Here is an 18,350-nt window from a genome sequence, read left to right on the forward strand (position 1 = left end):
TGAAATGGCTTCGTAACAGGATCTAGAGCACAGTCACACATGTACAAACACACACAATAACAGCCTGCTAGATGTCACTTCCGAGAGAGGACAGATAAGCAGAAGAGGGGAGCTGTCAATGGTGGAGAAGTCACATATGCTCGGTGGATTTTCTGGCAGCTTTGCACCATTCAGTTTTGGCAGAGGGGGAGAAAAACACCCGCGATGGTGCGTCTGAAGAACTAAACGTTGCCCGGCAACAAGACATTTTAGAGGGTAAAATGTATATTGCAGGAAATCAAAAAAACTTTAATCAAATCAGATTTTTTGCTAGAGTCATTGCGGCATTTGCTTTGCAGAATGTCATGTGACACTGCCCCAACTCCTAATCTACAATTAAAAATAGGAAGAGATACTACCCTGGTCATCTCTTCTAACAGGAACATCAACATGAGCGCAGACTTGGACCCTACAATGGAGTGAGAGTGGGCAGCAGGGATGAACAGGCTGTTCTCTCCATGCTGCATGTAAACACTCTCCAATGCAGGGGTCTGGGCCATGCATAAAACATCACAAGCCATTCAAAAATGCTCATATATACAAGAACTTCACAATGCCTACTCGTCATGATTTTTTTTTTTAAGTGTAAAACATGTATATTGCATAATATATGAACACAACATACTAGAACGACTTAATAATTCACTTTGTAGTTTGTGATTAATTAATGATGGAAGCCCTTTGGATACACAAAGGGGGCAACTGCTGAGGGCAAAATCATAGTTATGAAAATGTGTAGCAATTTTTGGGGTCTCTTGCATAATGTTACTTGAATTAAAGAGATCAAACCCTTAACAGTCTCACTCTTATTTAGCTACTTAACAAATCAATTCCATTATTCTGTCAGAAAGAATAAGTAATTGTAATCAATGCTCTGCCTCACGTCACATCAGGCTTTCTGGTATCCTGGTTTAACAAGCTTTTCTGACAAAAGTTCCCTATTGAATCACAAGTGTTCAACTGATCACTTCTACATTCTTTCTGTAAATGAGATGAACCATGTCAAACATTCTCCCAAATGTAATATTATTGATATTTTCAAAACTTTGAAGAAGGCAATCAGTATAATTCTCTACTTTGTGGAACTCATTGTCCATTAATCATTGCAGAAACTAAGGCAAAAATGAGTGCACTACTTATTTGCAACCAAAAATTGTGCCGTTTATACAGTCTCAACTACAGTATATCACAACGGATTATAAGGCTCATTAAAGGGGTCATATTATAATTTCTTTCTTACATTTAAAACACTTCTCTGCGGTCTACATCGGCGTCCCCAACCTTTTTGTAGCTGCCGACTGGTCAACGCTTGATAATTTGTCCCGCGGCCCGGCAGTGGGGGTGGGGTCATGAAAACGTGAGTTTTTTGGGGTTGGTGCACTAATTGTAAGTGTCTCTTGTGTTTTTTATGTTGATTTAATAAAAAAAAAATATATATAAAAATTTCTTCTGCAGCCCGGTGGTTGGGGACCACTGGTCTACATAACATGTAATGGTGAGGGGTTTTTGGTCAAAAATGTTGCATAATCTGTGAGGGGTTTTTGGTCAAATATGTTGCATAATCTATGCAACATTTTTGACCGAAGCCCCCCCAGACCATTTTTACAGAGGTCCGTACGTGCTTTGCACTTATCTGCCATTATAGTCCGAAGATAAGCTCCTTTTTTTCATCTATCTTGGCTCATATATTCACATGCATCCTCCTTTCTAATAGAAAATAGCATGTATATGTAACTTATATCTGTCAGTAGACTCAATATGAAAGTGCTAAAAACTACAACATGGCTGACGGGGAGAAGACACAGTTGGAGAGGAACCCACGTAAATGGGACACAAAACAGCGCATCTTGAAGAGACGGTCAAAAAACGTCTTGAGGATGGTCTGCAAAACATAATCCATGCAAATTGTTGACCAGAATACCACTATTGCATGTTATGTAGACCCCTGAGAAGTGTTTTAAATGTAGAAAAATATCATAATATGACCCCTTCAAACGATTAACATTAATCAACACACCCACAAAAGTACAGAAAATTGGTACTGTTGAGTATCAGTATCAATTGCCAGTACAGGGAATTAGTATTAAATAATTTCAAATGTGAAAGGTACCCAGCCTTAATTGTTTCAGCGCGCAATGTGGCGTCTACATACATATGTCTCTGTATTTACACATCTATGCCACAACTCAGAGCAACGTTATTAAGTATGACACTTGCCAGGAAACAGGTGTCAGGAACATTCAGAGCAATTCTTATCGCTCTAAACAATCAATGCATTTTTAATGGCTGTCACCAAAAGTTATTTCCTATTTCAGTGATTTGTGTTACTTGAATAACACGTCCACATGTTCTGACATTTTGTTGTAACAAATACAACAATGAGCTGGGTTTTGTTCAAATGAGCACCCACCTTGGGGTGACATGCATAAATTATACAAATGCAAATTGCCAAAGGTGTTAAGAAAATGCATGGTAATCGGAAGTGTGGAGGAAGGCAAGGTACTTAAGTGGGATAAGGTACAAACTTTGGTTTTCAATCCAGTCAATACAACCCCAAGCAGAGGGATGTGTTAGAAAACGTGATTGAAAGTATTTTTTTTTTTTTTTTGGTTAAACAGCAATTAGCATTATTTATTGATATTTTGAGGAAAGACTCATGAAAAACTTTCAAATGGAGACAACCATTTAGGTTTCTGCTAAAACAGCAAGAAGAGACATTTGCAAAAGCAGAACAAACTACTTGTATCATAGTTCTTGTGTCAGACATTTTAGTTGCTGGCTTCAATAAGCCAATACATGTTTATTTTTGCTGATATCGCATTGAAAAATGCAACTTCTGGAACATTTTGTCTGTATGTTTGGCCAGCTATTCGTGTTTGCAATTACATATCGACAATCGCTGAATAGTCTTGGCCCCAAGCACTTAAGACTCAGGGACAGTGTGTCATTAGTTCATTAGCAGTAATTAAGATCCACAAATGAGGGGAAAAAGCTTGAAGGAGATGAACTGTGGAGCGGACCATTGCTGTATCACTAATGGGTCAGAAGGTCAATTTGACTTCTGGCAAAATTATGAATTTCCCTGGATTACATTCATCATGACTGCTGGTAATGCACAAATGAAGAACCAAAACTATAGATGGTTATTCTAAGACTTTTTTTTAAAGTCAGTCTAAATTTTTAAGCAAAAGCCATCCTGAAGGCCAGTCAATGAAGCAGGCTAAAGAAAGAAAGGCATCAGTCATATAGTATCGTATATAGTACACATTCATGCTACAAGAACAACACTGAACAACCTCAAAGGGCTTCTTGTTGGGCCCGTATTATTCGATTTTCTGTATCATATCAGTTTTCTTTATCAATCTAGGTGAAATTACAGTAACATTGATTCTATGAAATAGTGTATGCTTGGTTCTGACCTCTAAGGACCAAAGGAAAAATGAAACTGGGTCTGTATTAATTACACGGGGGAAACTTGATTATTTTCCAAGTATAATGTGTGAAGGGTGTGGTACAAATAAAACTTCAAAATTAAGTACTGTATTGCCCCGAATATAAGACGGTACAAGTCTCCAAAGGTTGGGACATAGAAAATACATCAGAAGCGCGGTCTCAACCCTTTTGTAGTTTAGTTTTTTTGTGAAATCTGAGCGAGCAAAAATCCCAGAATAATCAACACAACCCGACAGATGTCATTTTGGTCCGGAGTATTTAAGTTGTCAAAATTACCACGATTAATAAGTTTCCAAAAGTTTCCTATAACGGGAACATCTTATTTCCACTTGGAAGCCCTGGCAGGTCGCTCTCGCCACAAAACCAAACCTATTTCCATCCACTGTCACTTCGAATTATAAGTATCATCGGAGTTTAAGCAATTTCGGGCTTGGTTTTTTTTAAGTAGCTTGCAAAGTTTTTGAGTCGTGGGTTGCATTTTTGGGCTTCTTTTTTAACGTGTGGTTGTTTATTGGGGCATGTTTTTCTGTCCAAACAATAAATCAAAACAGGACTGCGACAGTGAAGGTAGTTTGTCCTTTTCTACGCAACATTACCACATCTCTCTTCCTTAGTTTAACCAGTTGTTTAAACAAACAAGTGTTACGGATCACACTCCTGCCACCTCTCTGTCTGCTGTGTGCTCTGCTGAGCGCACCGCGGGACACGCCCACAGGCGTTTTCCTCCGGCAGGCAATCAGGAATCAACACATCTGTGGTAGATGAGAGACCTGCCTTCATAAGCCAGCACATCCTGAGATCCATTGCCCGAACGTAGCTACTCATACCAGTACACTTCCCGTCTTCCTTCCCCTTTGTCGCGCGGTGTGTCTCGTCTTCCCGGATCCCCTCTGGACTCTCTGCTGCCTCCCTGGATCTAGATCTCACCCCTGCCCTTTGACCACGATGCCTCGCTCCGTCTGTCTTTGGACTTCCGAGCCTGCCTATCCTTCTTTGGACTTCCGCCTCGATTCCAACACGCGCCTTCAACACCCGCTGGTAACAACTCACATAGACTTACCTCACATCGTCACACTACATTCATTTGCTTTACGCACACACCTCACGTACATTCCTGCCTGTCATTAAACACGCTGACAGCTAACGACGTCACTGTCTCCCTGCCATTTCCTTCTCCAGCTGTACCGTTACAACAAGCTTATTTATCTTTTCAGATGACAGCGAGAGAGCACCTCCAAAGTAACGACCACTGTTTTTAAATCGAAGGTGTAGTTCACATCGACACAAGCAGATGAGATGTGCTGTGGGTATATGGATAGTTCGCGCCATCTTTAGCTTTGTAGTTTAGTAATGGTGTCAAGTGACCGTCTCCACATAGTTTGGTTCAGAACGGGACGGGGTATGTCGGGGATAAATGAGTGGTATCGGACACATTATTTTCCAAAACAAATGTTTCTTCTCCTCACAATGACAGCATTTCCCTTACATTTACGTTATTTCCCTGATATTTCTGCGTTTAATAGCGGATTCCGTTTTATTGGCCAATTATGTGATTCCGTCCGCGGTTACGTCAACGCGGAAATCAAATATGCCACATTTTTTTCATTGAATTTAGTGATTGTTAATTAGTCATATTAGCACTGTCGAATAAAACCATGGTGACATTCCAAACTTCTAGTAGACAAGCTCTTTTTTTCCACTCATTCACTTATCATCTGTTTCACTGTTATAAGCTACAGAAATTGCATGCACGTTGTTTGGCCCATTAATAGATTTTTGTCGATTATTTTCATAATATTGAGATTCCACATTCGAGATTGAATTTGAAATTCGATAAATTGTCCAGTCCTAATCCCATAAGCCGCATCTTGCATTTTTATCCATCTTTAAAGGGGAACATTATCACCAAACCTATGTAAGCGTCAATATACACCTTGATGTTGCAGAAAAAAGACCATGTATTTTTTTAACCGTTTTCCGAACACTAAATGGGTGAATTTCAGCGAATTAAACGCCTTTCTGTTTATCGGTCTTGTAGCGATGACGTCAGAACGTGACGTCACCGAAGTAATACACCCGCCATTTTCATTTTCACATTACAAACACCGGGTCTCAGCTCTGTTATTTTCCGTTTTTCGACTATTTTTTGGAACCTTGGAGACATCATGCCTCGTCTGTGTGTTGTCGGAGGGTGTAACAACACTAACAGGGAGGGATTCAAGTTGCACCACTGGCAAGAAATCTGCCGCCAGACCCCCATTGACTGTCTGCACATTTGACCGGCGATGCTAAGACAGACATGGCACAGATATGTATGGATAACCTGCAGATGCATTTTCAACGATTAAGTCAACGAAATCACAAAGTTGATGTTGACTTATGTGCTAATCAGACATATTGGTGTAACGCATGTGTCAAATACATTTGCGGAGACTATTATGCTCTTGTGTTTCTGTTTACTCTTTGCGCACTTCCTAGTCACGCGACCGCCACAGTCCAATCAGCTGCAAGCATATACCGGTAGCCGGAAGTGACTGGTATGCTCTTGCTGTAGTTAATCTTTGGCAACTCGGCGCACTCCTTTGTCACGTGTCCGCCGCGGTCCAATTAGTGGTGCTTAAAGCCGATAGCAGGAAGTAGCCAGGAGACAGGACATGAGAGATCGATTGCATTTCTGCTCAAGGTAGGCTTTAAACATTGTTTTCACCAGAAATATTGTGCTGACGGATTTTTAAACATCATGCCTATTTTGTAACTTTATAGAGCCGACTTCCAGCGCCAGATTCTTTGTCATTAAGCTGTGTTTGACTGTAGAAGCTCAATTGGTGAGTCCATATTTATGACAATAGCACTTTAAGCATTCATCTTTCTTCATTGCAACAGTCTTTGTGGCATATTCCTAATCGTCCATATAAAAGGTTTATGACTTAAACTAATGATCACATTTGTGTATTGAATGCACTTTTATGTGTTTAGATAATAAGCACATTTAGTGCACTGACTGCTTTGTATAGGTCATAATTATGTTGTTAATCGTTATTTTAGCATTTTATTGCATATTGTGATTCTGATATGTTATTGATTTATATTGTACAATATTGAGGAAAGAACTAGAACACATCGAATATTTATTATGAATACTTGATAATATATTATTGAATAATATATTATGAATACTTGATGGTATATTGTTGGATAATATATTATGAATACTAGATAACGCAATTTAGTGTTATTTAATGAAGATTTGTGTACACATGGATATATAAGGATGGTTCTGGCTCTTACACAGGCCAGGCTTCTCTTTTTGATGGCGAGCTGTTTTGCCTCTCTCTATGAGTTGAAACTAGTCTTCTGTTCCTAGCCCATAACACCCCATATATGTATATATATATATATATATTGCATTGATTTGTAGCACATATAGGCTACATTTGGTTGCAGCATGACTGCCAGCTAATCGATGCTAACATGCTACGCTAATCGATGCTAACATGCTATTTACGCTAGCTGTATGTACATTTGAAACTAGATACCCACATTTAAGGCGAAACAAACACCTACCAATCGACGGATTTAAGTTGCTCCAGTGTCACAAGATGCTAAAGTCCTGATCGTTTGGTCCACACATTTTACCGGCGATGCTAATAAGATGGCCATTCTATGGGCCACTTCATTAGGTACACCCATGCTATGGCCGAATAGCGTCAATAGCTATTCGGTCAAGAGCTTCAGTTTCTTCTTCAATTTCGTTTTCGCTATCTGCCTCCATACTCCGACCACCTGTTTCAATACATGCGTAATCTGTTGAATCGCTTAAGCCGCTGAAATCCGAGTCTGAATCCGAGCTAATGTCGCTATATCTTGCCGTGGTAACCGCCATAATATTTGTATTGGCAGCACTGTATGACGTCACAGGGAAATGGACAGTCGCATCGCAAATAGCTAAAATCAAATAAATGGGTTGTACTTGTATAGCGCTTTTCTACCTTCAAGGTACTCAAAGCGCTTTGACACTACTTCCACATTTACCCATTCACACACACATTCACACACTGATGGAGGGAGCTGCCATGCAAGGCGCCAACCAGCAACCATCAGGAGCAAGGGTGAAGTGTCTTGCTCAGGACACAACGGACGTGACGAGGTTGGTTCTAGGTGGGATTTGAACCAGTGACCCTCGGGTTGCGCACGGCCACTCTCCCACTGCGCCACGCCGTCCCAAGAACTTTAAAACTTTTTTTAGGGATATTCCGGGAGGTGTAACATTTTGAAAAAAACTTCGAAAAATAAAACAAGCCACTGGGAACTGATTTTTATTGTTTTAACCCTTTTGAAATTGTGATAATGTTCCCCTTTAAAATCCTAAAAAAAAGATGTATCCCTCATGATTATTGTGAATATTGGATCAAATACCAAAACAAGTGTAGTGTGTTAGATTCAAAGACACAGGGACTCAATTGTGTTCTTACAGGACTCTTGTTTACTTTCACGACACTTCCTCACAGGCACGAGCCAACCCCTGTGCGGCAGGCCGCAACACATAACACACCCACACCAGCACATAGCATAGAATGCATGCTACATTCACTCTCCCCTTCAGAGGATGTCAACAACATAAATAGCAAGAATTTACAGCAAACGCAACATATAGCCGACCTAACTGGGTAGCAGCATAAACTACCGGCCCATCTGCCGTGCCTTGTGGATTATTATGCAACCGAAAGCTTTTGCTTAGTCGGTGTGAGTGCCCTTGACGCAAATAACTCTGGGCACTCAATCCTCTGCTGTAGTGGAGACAGGACAGCACCGACTGCAGTGTTGGTGGCGGCGACACAGGTCACAAAAATAGGGCACTGTAGATCAAGGTGGGCAAGCACGGGCTAAGACTTGAGCTGTGACTTTCTTCAACTGGTGGACAGAGGCTGAGCATGCAGGTATCCACTTCCAGGGTGGATCCTGTTTGAGGAGAGCACGGAGTGGTGCAGTGGTACTCTGGTATCAGAATAGTGGGGAAGGAAGCACAAGTAAAAGGCAGTCATGCCCAGGAATGATGAGAGTTGTGCGTGGGAGGAGGGCTCAGGCCGAGCTGAGCCCGAAGGGCATGCTTGTGTATTGGAAGACGTCTGTAAAATGTGAGCTTGCAGCTGTCTGGGATCAGGTGAAACCTGCAAGTACCCTTGAGGGGGTCCAATTTGGAGAAGACTGTTGAGCGGGGGAATTTAGCAGATAGCTCCTCCGATGTGGGAAGAGGGTATTTGTTAGGGATGACTGCTCTGTTTGCCTGCCGGAGGTAAATACAGGGGCGCAGGTTGCCGTCTTTCTTTTTTGCCACCACCAGGTTGGAGATCAAGGGCAAAGCGTTGACTCACTCAATGACACCCGCGTCCAGCAAATTCTGAAACTCCGTCGTGATGTCATCACGCCCGGCTAGGGGCAGACTGCGCAAAATATGAATGACAAGGGACACGGTCGGGTTGATGTGCGGCTGATGGTTGAAAGCAGTGATGTATCCCAGTCCATTGAAGAGTGACGGCGAGCGGGGAGCCTGTATTGTCCTAAATGGACAAGAGAGACTGAACAACTACACATAACTGTAATTGTTATTCACAACTCCCATCACTAAAATATGAAGTATAAACAATAAAAGTATGTGCACCACTCCTACCTTGTGTATTTGCCTGACGACCTCCTTAAAATTGTGTAATCAATCAGAAACACACGCCTAAGATGTGCCAAACCTGTCAAAGTATGGAGTGTTTTGGATTTCACCCATCAAACTTTATAGTACAGTCAAATGGGTGTAATTCTAAATTGCGTATGGTGATTAGACATGTTTATAATGTCCACATGGTTCAGTGGGTAGATTGTATGTTGAGTACAACATGTTAACTTTCCCGCCAGCCATAATATTTATTTTTTATTTGGTCTAGACCAGGGTATTGAACCACAAGTATAAATGCAGTCTTAAAAGTTGGGTGAGTTCGCAGACAGAAAATGAGGAGTTATGATGCCAATTTTAAGCTAACGGTGATCAATGAAGCAGAGTCATCAAATACCTGCCAAGCAGCTAAGAGATATGATATCCTTTTTTGTTTGAATCGACCAGTTTTTCTCTTTAAAAACGGACCTTGAAAAAAAGGGTCCGTCTTATGTTCAGGGTTGTCTTACATTCAGGTCAGTACAGTATTTGCATGTATTTATTTTTTGCATCTACAAGCATTATTCATATCATGATTCACCCAATAAGATCCTGGTAAATCCCGACACTGCACAAACCAGGAGATTAACGAAAAGAGCGGGACCACACAGGGCAGCGGTGTGCAACACACTCTGGAACCCGGCCACTAATTAGCATAAATAAGGTCTACCGCACGATTGTAGCTGAGATAAGCACCAGCGCCCCCCACGATCCCAAAGGGAATAATCGGTAGAAAATGGATGGATGGATGGAAGGTCTATAATGTGCGTGTGTTTATGCATGTATGCAGCGGTTACAGGTGCACTCCAAGTTTCTATGGGATTCCATGTGACTCCATCCATAACATATTCTCTTTGACAACTTTAGCTGTGTTTCTCGCTGTGCTGTCAGTCATCACATGAAGTGTGTGTCTGTCAACAGGCATGATGAAATAGTGAGAATCCTCAGCATGTAATCGAGTTAGCGACGATGCAGCTGTCTGATCCGCATTGACGTGTGCGTACTGTATCCACACTCGTGCAAACCAAAGAGCACATTTATATTCACACTGCATATAAAACATCTGAGGTGCTTTTCCCCTCTCAGTTGCCTGACATCATATTTGATGCGCATAATCGTGTGACGCCCTTGATGTCCAGCAACTTTTTGCATTTTAACAGAAATGCTGATTATCGGTCTTGCTAGACATCGGCACCTATTTAATAACACTATCTTAACATTTGACAAAAAAACAATTATACAAGGTGACTCGGTAAAGAATCTGGGTATTATCTTCGACCCAACTCTCTCATTTGAGTGACACATTATGAGTGTTACTAAAACAGTCTTCTTTCATCTCTGTAAATCGAAAAAAATTGTTCCATTTTGTCTGCCACCGACGCTGAGATCATTATTCAGACATTCATTACGTCTCGTCTCGATTACTGTAACGTATTATTTTCGGGTCTCCCTATGTCTATCATTAAAAGATTACAGTTGGTACAAAATGCGGCTGCCAGACTTTTGACAAGAACAACAAAGTTTGATCATATTACGCCTGTACTGGCTCACCTGCACTGACTTCCTGTGAACTTAAGATGCGACCTTAAGGTTTTACTATTTACGCTTAAAATACTACACGGTCTAGCTCCATCTTATCTTGCTGATTGTGTTGTACCATATGTCCCGGCAAGAAATCTGCGTTCAAAGAACTCCGGCTTATTAGTGATTCCCAGAACCCAAAAAATGTCTGCGGGCTATAGAGCGTTTTCTATTTGGGCTCCAGTACTCCAGTATGGAATGTCATACCGGTAACAGTTAGAGATACTACCTCAATAGAAGCATTTAAGTCCCATCTTAAAACTCATTGGTATACACTAGCCTTTAAATAAGGGGTCTCAAACATGCGGCCCGTGGGCCAATTGCGGCCCGCGAGACGTTATTATGCGGCCCGCGCTTGGATATGACAATTTAATGTTGGTGCGGCCCGCGAGTGTAATATGAACAGCGCTTAATAGGTCATGCTTGCCGACGTCCCCAATTTTCCCCGGAGACCCCTGAATTTCAGGGCACCAATTCTCTCAAAGCCCCTATGATTTTTACTAGATCAACAATATTCAGGGAATGCCATAATGGCACTGCCTTTAGCGCCCCCAACATTCTACACTGACAGCGTGCAAGCCCAGTTGTATGTTGCATCTGGCCATGTGAGACGCACGTGTGTAATTGCAAGATATATTTGATCAACAGCTACACAGGTCACACTGAGGGTGGCTGTAACAAAACTTTTAACATTGTTACAAATCTGCGCCACACTGTGAACCCACACCAAACAAGAATGACAAACACATTTCGGGAGAACATCCGCATCGTAACACAACATAAACACACCAGAACAATTACCCAGAATCCCATGCAGACCTAACTCTTCCGGGCTACAATACACACAACCCTGCTACCACCAAACCCCCACACCCCCACCCTTCCTACTTGCGTCGGTTGAGGTGTTGTACATTGTACCCCTGCAAGGTGTTCTGGGTATTTGTTCTTTTGTGTTTAAGTTGTGTTAAGGGTGCATAAATTCTCCCAAAAAGGGTTTGTCATTCTTGTTTGGTGTGGGTTCACAGTGTGGCGCATATTTGTAACAGTGTTAAAGTTGTTTATACAGCACTCTCAGTGTGACCTGTATTGCTGTTAAACAAGTACGTCTTGCAGCCACTGACGTTGTTCTGCACAAGTCTCACACAACATGATACAAAGCCGGCACATTGATTTTGTGTTATAAAAGCATGCATGATGACATGTAGTGGAGCAGTAGTCTTCTTTTGGGGGTGCGCGGACCCCTGGAGGTACTTGAAAGTATGCCAAGGGACAAGTGAGATTTATTAAAAACATTCTAAAAAAACAGCAACAATTCAAAAATCCTTTATGTATAAGTTTATTGAATAATACTTCAATGAAATATGAATGTAAGTTCATAAACTGTGGAAAAATAATACAACAATCCAACATTCAGTGTTGACAGCTAGACTTTTTGTGGATATGTTCCATGAATATTGATGTTAAAGATTTATTTTTTTGTGAAGAAATGTTTAGAATGAAGTTGATGAATTCTAATGGATCTCTATTATAATCCCCAAAGAGGGCACTTTAAATTGATGATTACATCTATGTGTAGAAATCTTTATTTATAATTGAATCACTTGTTTATTTTTCAAAAGTTTTTTGGTTATTTTTATATCTTTTTTTCCCAAATAGTTCAAGAAAAATGCCTACAAATGAGCAATATTTTGTACTGTTATACAATTTAATAAAACAGAAACTGATGACACAGTGCTGTATTTTACTTATTTATCTCTTTTTTTCAACCAAAAATGCTTTGCTCTGATTAGGGGGTACTTGAATTAAAAAAAAATTTCACAGGGCGTACATCACTGAAAAAAGGTTGAGAACCACTGTTGTAACGGACGTTAAAGGCAGTGCAGTCACGGCAGCCCTTAATAATGTCGGCCGAGTGAAAATTGGGAAAAATTCGGGAGAATGGTTGCACCGGGAGATTGTCGGGAGGTGCACTGAAATTCAGGATTCTCCCGGAAAAATCGTGAGGATTGGCAAGTATGTTGCTAGGGCGGGAAAGCCATTCATTGAAGGGGAATTCATTAAAAAGTGCATGTTAGATTTTTTTAAGAAATCTTTTCTTGCGACCCAGCCTCACCCAGCTTCTGCATCCAGTGGCGCCCAGGTAAATTGAGTTGGAGACCCCTGCTTTAAATAGACCACTTCATAGACCAGTTGTTCTGCGGTCTCCCTTTTTTTTTACTCTGCCCCCTCTCCTGCTTGGTAATCAGGCAACCAAGGATCAGCTTCCACAGAGGAGGCGCTGGCTGTTCCACATTGGGACCCAGGATGAACCACTTGTCTTTGCATCAGTTGGTGACGTCTCTGCAATGCTGATGTGTCTACATGCTAGATGATCCCTTGCTGACCCCACCATGGACTGGACTCTCGTTATTAACCCTATCCACTCGGCATCCATTGCACCGGTCCCCGGTTGAGTTTTTTCTTGCCCTGATGTGGAATCTGAGCTGAGGATGTCGTTTTGACTTGTGCAGCCCTTTGAGACATTTGTGATTAAGGATAGATAAGTCAACTTTGATTGATTGACTTTGATTGACTGATGATAGGATGTTTATATTCATATTTAGATGAAGAATGACAGATAATCCTCGCGAAGAATAGGGGGTAGAACCAACCGTCTTTTTGTGTTGTTCTCACCAAAGTGTACCAAGATGTCGGAATACATACTCGTCCTTCAACTATCCAGGTGAGAGGCATGATTTATGATCTACAAGAAATTTGACGATCAAGGAAACGAGGAAGCAGCTGATCAGTCGATCATGTCAACATGTGCACACAAGCTTGTGATCACGGCGCCACCATAAATAGTTTGTCTGCGTTAGTGCTTATAATAACAATATCAGTAGTACTTGGTTATTATTCAGATAAGGATGTGACGTGACAGCGGAAGAAGAAGACGGCAGGAGGATGATGACGTCGTGAGCGATCAATGCTTTAATAAACAACAAGATATGTGAGTGCGGTGTGTAATTACCCAAAAAAGATGAAATGTACTAAGTGTGTGACTTATCTGAGCGTGGAGATAAGAGGGCGTTGATGGTGCGTGTTGATCCAGGCGTAGGTATCCAATCAGGGGCAAGGCAGGCTCGAGCGTCGGAGGACAGGCGGAGGATCAAGGGGAGGAGCGCGGCGTCGTGGTCAGTAGACGGGCGTGATGTCGATATCCAGGGAGGCACGGGAAGATACACGGGGTTTTCTAGGTTGACGAGACACACTTGGCGACGGGGAATGACGACGGGGAGCTGGAGAATGACGCAACACAAGAGACGATGAGCACGACAGGGAAGGAGCACAGGGAGAGAGAGAGCAAATGCATGCAGGAATGCTGGAGACGTGTGAGCTTACTGTACAGCGCACGAGAAGCTACGTTCTAGCGTCAGGTCTCAGGTTGTGCTGGGTTATGAAGGCTGATCGCTCATCACGGTCAGGTGGGTTGATTGCGGAGCGTTTGCAGCCGCGCTGAAGCGCGCTCGCAGCCGAGAGGGAGCGCCTGTGGGCGTGGTTCGTGGCGCGCTCGTGAGGACGCGCACAAGAGGGATCAGACACAATGTCTGTGGGAATCCCGTGAATTCTTACCACATGCTGAACCAGCAGTTCTGTGGTCTCGGCCGAAGATGGAAGCTTGCGTAAGGGTATGAAATGGGCTGCCTTGGAAAATCTGTCGATAACGGTGAGGATTGTGGTGTTACCTCTAGAGGGGGGAAGTGATAAAGTCCAGAGCGATGTGAGACCACGGTCGACTAGGGATGGGCAGAGGATGTAATAGTCCAGCAGGAGGGCTGTGGTCTGCCTTGTTCCGTGCGCAAACGCAGCAGGCGGCGATAAATTTGCGAGTGTCCGCCTCCATGGAAGGCCACCAGAAGCGGCGTCGAATGAAAGCAAGTGATCTGTGATTTCCGGGATGACATGTAAACAGACTAGAATGTGCCCAATCGAGTACCTTGCTCCTTAAGGGTTGTGGAACGAAAAGTCTATTGGGTGGTCCGTTTCCGGGTCCAGGGTCGGACTGAAGGGCTGTCTTCACCAGGCCTTCGATTTCCCAAGTTACCATCCCAAAGATGCGGTTCGGGGGAAGGATGGTCTCCGCGGTTGGTCTACTGGTAGGTTCCTCAGAGAAAATCCGTGAAAGGGCGTCGGCCTTGCCGTTGCGTGACCCCGGTCTGTAAGTGAGAGTGTAATTGAACCCAACCAAAAAACTGTGACCAGCGTGCTTGCCTGTCGTTAAGTCTCCTTGCGGAGCGGATGTGAACGAGGTCACGGTGATCCGTCAGGACCAGGAACGGATGTTTGGCCCCCTCCAGCCAGTGTCTCCATTCCACCAAAGCTTCGTGGACGGCCAACAGTTCTCGGTTACCAGCATCATAGCTCCTCTCGGCTGGTGTTAGGCGTCTGGAAAAAAATGCGCAAGGGTGCAACACATTATTACTGTTAGCCCTTTGGGACAAAACTGCTCCAATCCCGGCATCGGATGCGTCTACTTCCACCGTGAATGGCTTGTCAGGGTCAGGGTGTACCAGGATGGGAGCGGATCTGAAGCTTCTCTTGAGGCTCAGGAATACGCTGTCTGCCTCCTTGTTCCAAATAAAAGCAGCATTGGTGGAAGTTAGTGCATGGAGTGGTGCGGCTACCTTGCTAAAGTCAAATATGAAACGACGATAAAACCCCGCAAAGCCTAGGAATCGTCTAAGCTCAGTACGAGTGGTGGGTTGGGGCCAATCCATCACTGCCTTTACCTTCTTGGGGTAAGCTCGAATGTTACCCCTCTCAATGATGTGACCCAAAAAGTTTACCGATGAGGAATGGAACTCGCACTTCTCTGCCTTGACGAAAAGGCGATTTTCGAGGAGCCGCTGGAGGACAAGGCGGACGTGCTGTTGATGGTCCTGCAGGTTCTGGGAGAAAATCAAAATATCATGTCCGTCCAAGGCCTGAGCTGGTAGAGACTCTTCCAAAGGTAGAAGCTCAATCCCGGCTTGACAGGCGAAATCACGATCCATAAAACTCTCATCTGCTCCAGAGTCCAAATATGCTCCCACCTTCAGTTTTCTTGACTTCCAGGACAACGTTGCGGGGAAAAGGATGCCCGGGTCACTGCGGCTCTGGGCAAAGGTGGTGTGGCTCACAAGTACTCCCCTTACTTGTGAGCCTGGTCTTTTGGTCGTGTGGGGCAGGTCCGGATCATGTGACCCGCACAACCGCAGTAGAGGCAGAGGCACTGATGGAACCTCCTCTCCCGTTCCTCCGTGGCCAGTCGTGTCCTGCCCAACTGCATGGGTTCTACCCCGCTGGTTGGTGCGGAAGTAAACCCGGGCTGGTCCACCAAGGGGGCGCCTTCATCTTGACCTTTTGCCATGGTAGGGGAGTAGGATGAGGCTCGGGTCTCCCACACCGGCCGTCTGGTCTTCTCACGGGCTTCAAGTCTTCGTTCTGCTTTCCGTTCCTTGAGCCTTTGGTCCATGAGAAGTGCCAACTGAATGAGGTCTTGATAGGAGGAAGGTCGGTCCCTCAGCAATCCATCCTTGATTTCGTCAGAGAGGCCCCGACGGTAGGCGCTTAACAAGGCCTTGTTGTCCCACCCGCTGTCTGCGGCCAAGGTGCGGAACTCCAGTGTGTAGTCTGCCACAGAACGAGAGCCTTGTTGAAGGGAGTGAAGACGTGAGGCGGCGTCTCCTCCATCGGAGGGGTGGTCGAAAACGGCCCTAAACTCAGCGCGAAAAGCAGTACAGTTCAAGCTGAGATCCAGGTTGCGGTCCACAGCTGCTGTGGCCCACTGGAGAGCCCTTCCAGTCAACAAGGACAAAATGAAGGCGATCTTGGCCCGTCAGAAGTGTAGCGGGATGGCTGATGACGAAAAACCATGTCACACTGGACCAGGAAGCCACGACATAGCTCAAAATCCCCTTCGTAAGCCTTGGGGCTAGCGATCTTCGGCTCGCAGGTTGACGGGGGCTGCCGCGGTGGAGGCAACTTGTACGAGTTCCGGGGAAGCAGCAGAGCTCGGGGAGATCAAGTCCAGTCGAGCCAACAGGCTAGCAAAAGCAGCATCAAGCTTATTTTCAAGGACACAAAAGCGCTCTTGGTGCTGCTGGAGTGCCGTGTGCATGGCTGTGACGCTTGGGACAGGGGAGCCCCGGGAGGGGAGCGGGGTACGTGGCGCGTCCTTGCCGTCTGGTTCTGAAATGGCTAGAACGTACTGTGACGTGACAGCGGAAGAAGAAGACGGCAGGAGGATGATGACGTCGTGAGCGATCAATGCTTTAATAAACAACAAGATATGTGAGTGCGGTGTGTAATTACCCAAAAGAGATGAAATGTACTAAGTGTGTGACTTATCTGAGCGTGGAGATAAGAGGGTGTTGATGGTGCGTGTTGATCCAGGCGGAGGTATCCAATCAGGGGCAAGGCAGGCTCGAGCGTCGGAGGACAGGCGGAGGATCAAGGGGAGGAGCGCGGCGTCGTGGTCAGTAGACAGGCGTGATGTCGATATCCAGGGAGGCACGGGAAGATCCACGGGGTTTTCTAGGCTGACGAGACACACTTGGCGACGGGGAATGACGACGGGGAGCTGGAGAATGACGCAACACAAGAGATGATGAGCACGACAGGGAAGGAGCACAGGGAGAGAGAGAGCAAATGCATGCAGGAATGCTGGAGACGTGTGAGCTTACTGTACAGCGTACGAGAAGCTACGTTCTAGCGTCAGGTCTCAGGTTGTGCTGGGTTATGAAGGCTGATCGCTCATCACGGTCAGGTGGGTTGATTGCGGAGCGTTTGCAGCCGCGCTGAAGCGCGCTCGCAGCCAAGAGGGAGCGCCTGTGGGCGTGGTTCGCGGCGCGCTCGTGAGGACGCGCACAAGAGGGAGAAACCGCTGAAGTCATACCCATAACAAAGGAAATGTAAATGGAGTATTGTTGGCGCTCTTTAGATTGTTTTTATTAGGTTTTATGGGCGGAACAGAGTACTTTTCATTGGCCTTAGCTGTAAGCGGACTTTTATTTACATTTATTTACGAGTTAGAATGCAATAAAAAAATACACCCACGGTCATGTCTTTCATAATGATTGTAAACGATAAGTAAAATTCCCCCCAAAAGTGTGGTTCCCTTTTAAGCTGTTTATAGTATAATGTTTTGTGTGAACATATTTGGGTGTGGAATGTATAATTTGAATTTACATTGTTTCCTAGGGGAAAACTTGCTTCAGGTTAGGTAAGTTTTATTTAACAACGAGACTTCCCGAACATGTTATGGACGTCAATCAAGGTATAACTATACTATTACATTACACGTTGTTCCACTTTATATTTGTAATTCATCCAGGTAGAAAATACAGACTTTTTGCTAAGTTATTTTTATATTATTCACTGGATTTTCTTAAATTTGTTTTAATGATGGCATTGGAAGGCCAATGGGGGACAATGTGAACAAACATAAAGGATAAAGTCCATCCATCCATTTTGTACCGCTTGTCCCAAAGTATGAGGACCAAAGTTGTTTAGGACTCACAGGAAGGCCAAACAAAGTCGCTCTCTAGGTTAGTTT

The 18,350-nt window shown here is 44.0% G+C and overlaps 1 protein-coding gene across 2 annotated transcripts in view; it reads right to left on the reverse strand.

The window, feature by feature from the left end:
• Window positions 1-18,350, reverse strand: part of snx29 (sorting nexin 29) — a 350,232-nt gene that overhangs the window by 43,781 nt on the left and 288,101 nt on the right. The window contains exon 20 of one of the 2 annotated variants that reach the window (XM_061908914.1): window positions 17,054-17,375. The exons of the other annotated variant lie outside the window; for it this stretch is intronic. Within the exon in view, the coding sequence (XP_061764898.1) occupies window positions 17,127-17,375 (249 nt within the window). The 3' untranslated portion in view covers window positions 17,054-17,126. Of the gene's footprint in view, window positions 1-17,053; window positions 17,376-18,350 lie in introns of those variants that run through there. 2 annotated transcript variants of the gene reach the window in all.

The sequence above is a fragment of the Nerophis ophidion genome, linkage group LG08 (genome assembly GCF_033978795.1).
Source record: "Nerophis ophidion isolate RoL-2023_Sa linkage group LG08, RoL_Noph_v1.0, whole genome shotgun sequence".
Classification (NCBI taxonomy): domain Eukaryota; kingdom Metazoa; phylum Chordata; class Actinopteri; order Syngnathiformes; family Syngnathidae; genus Nerophis; species Nerophis ophidion.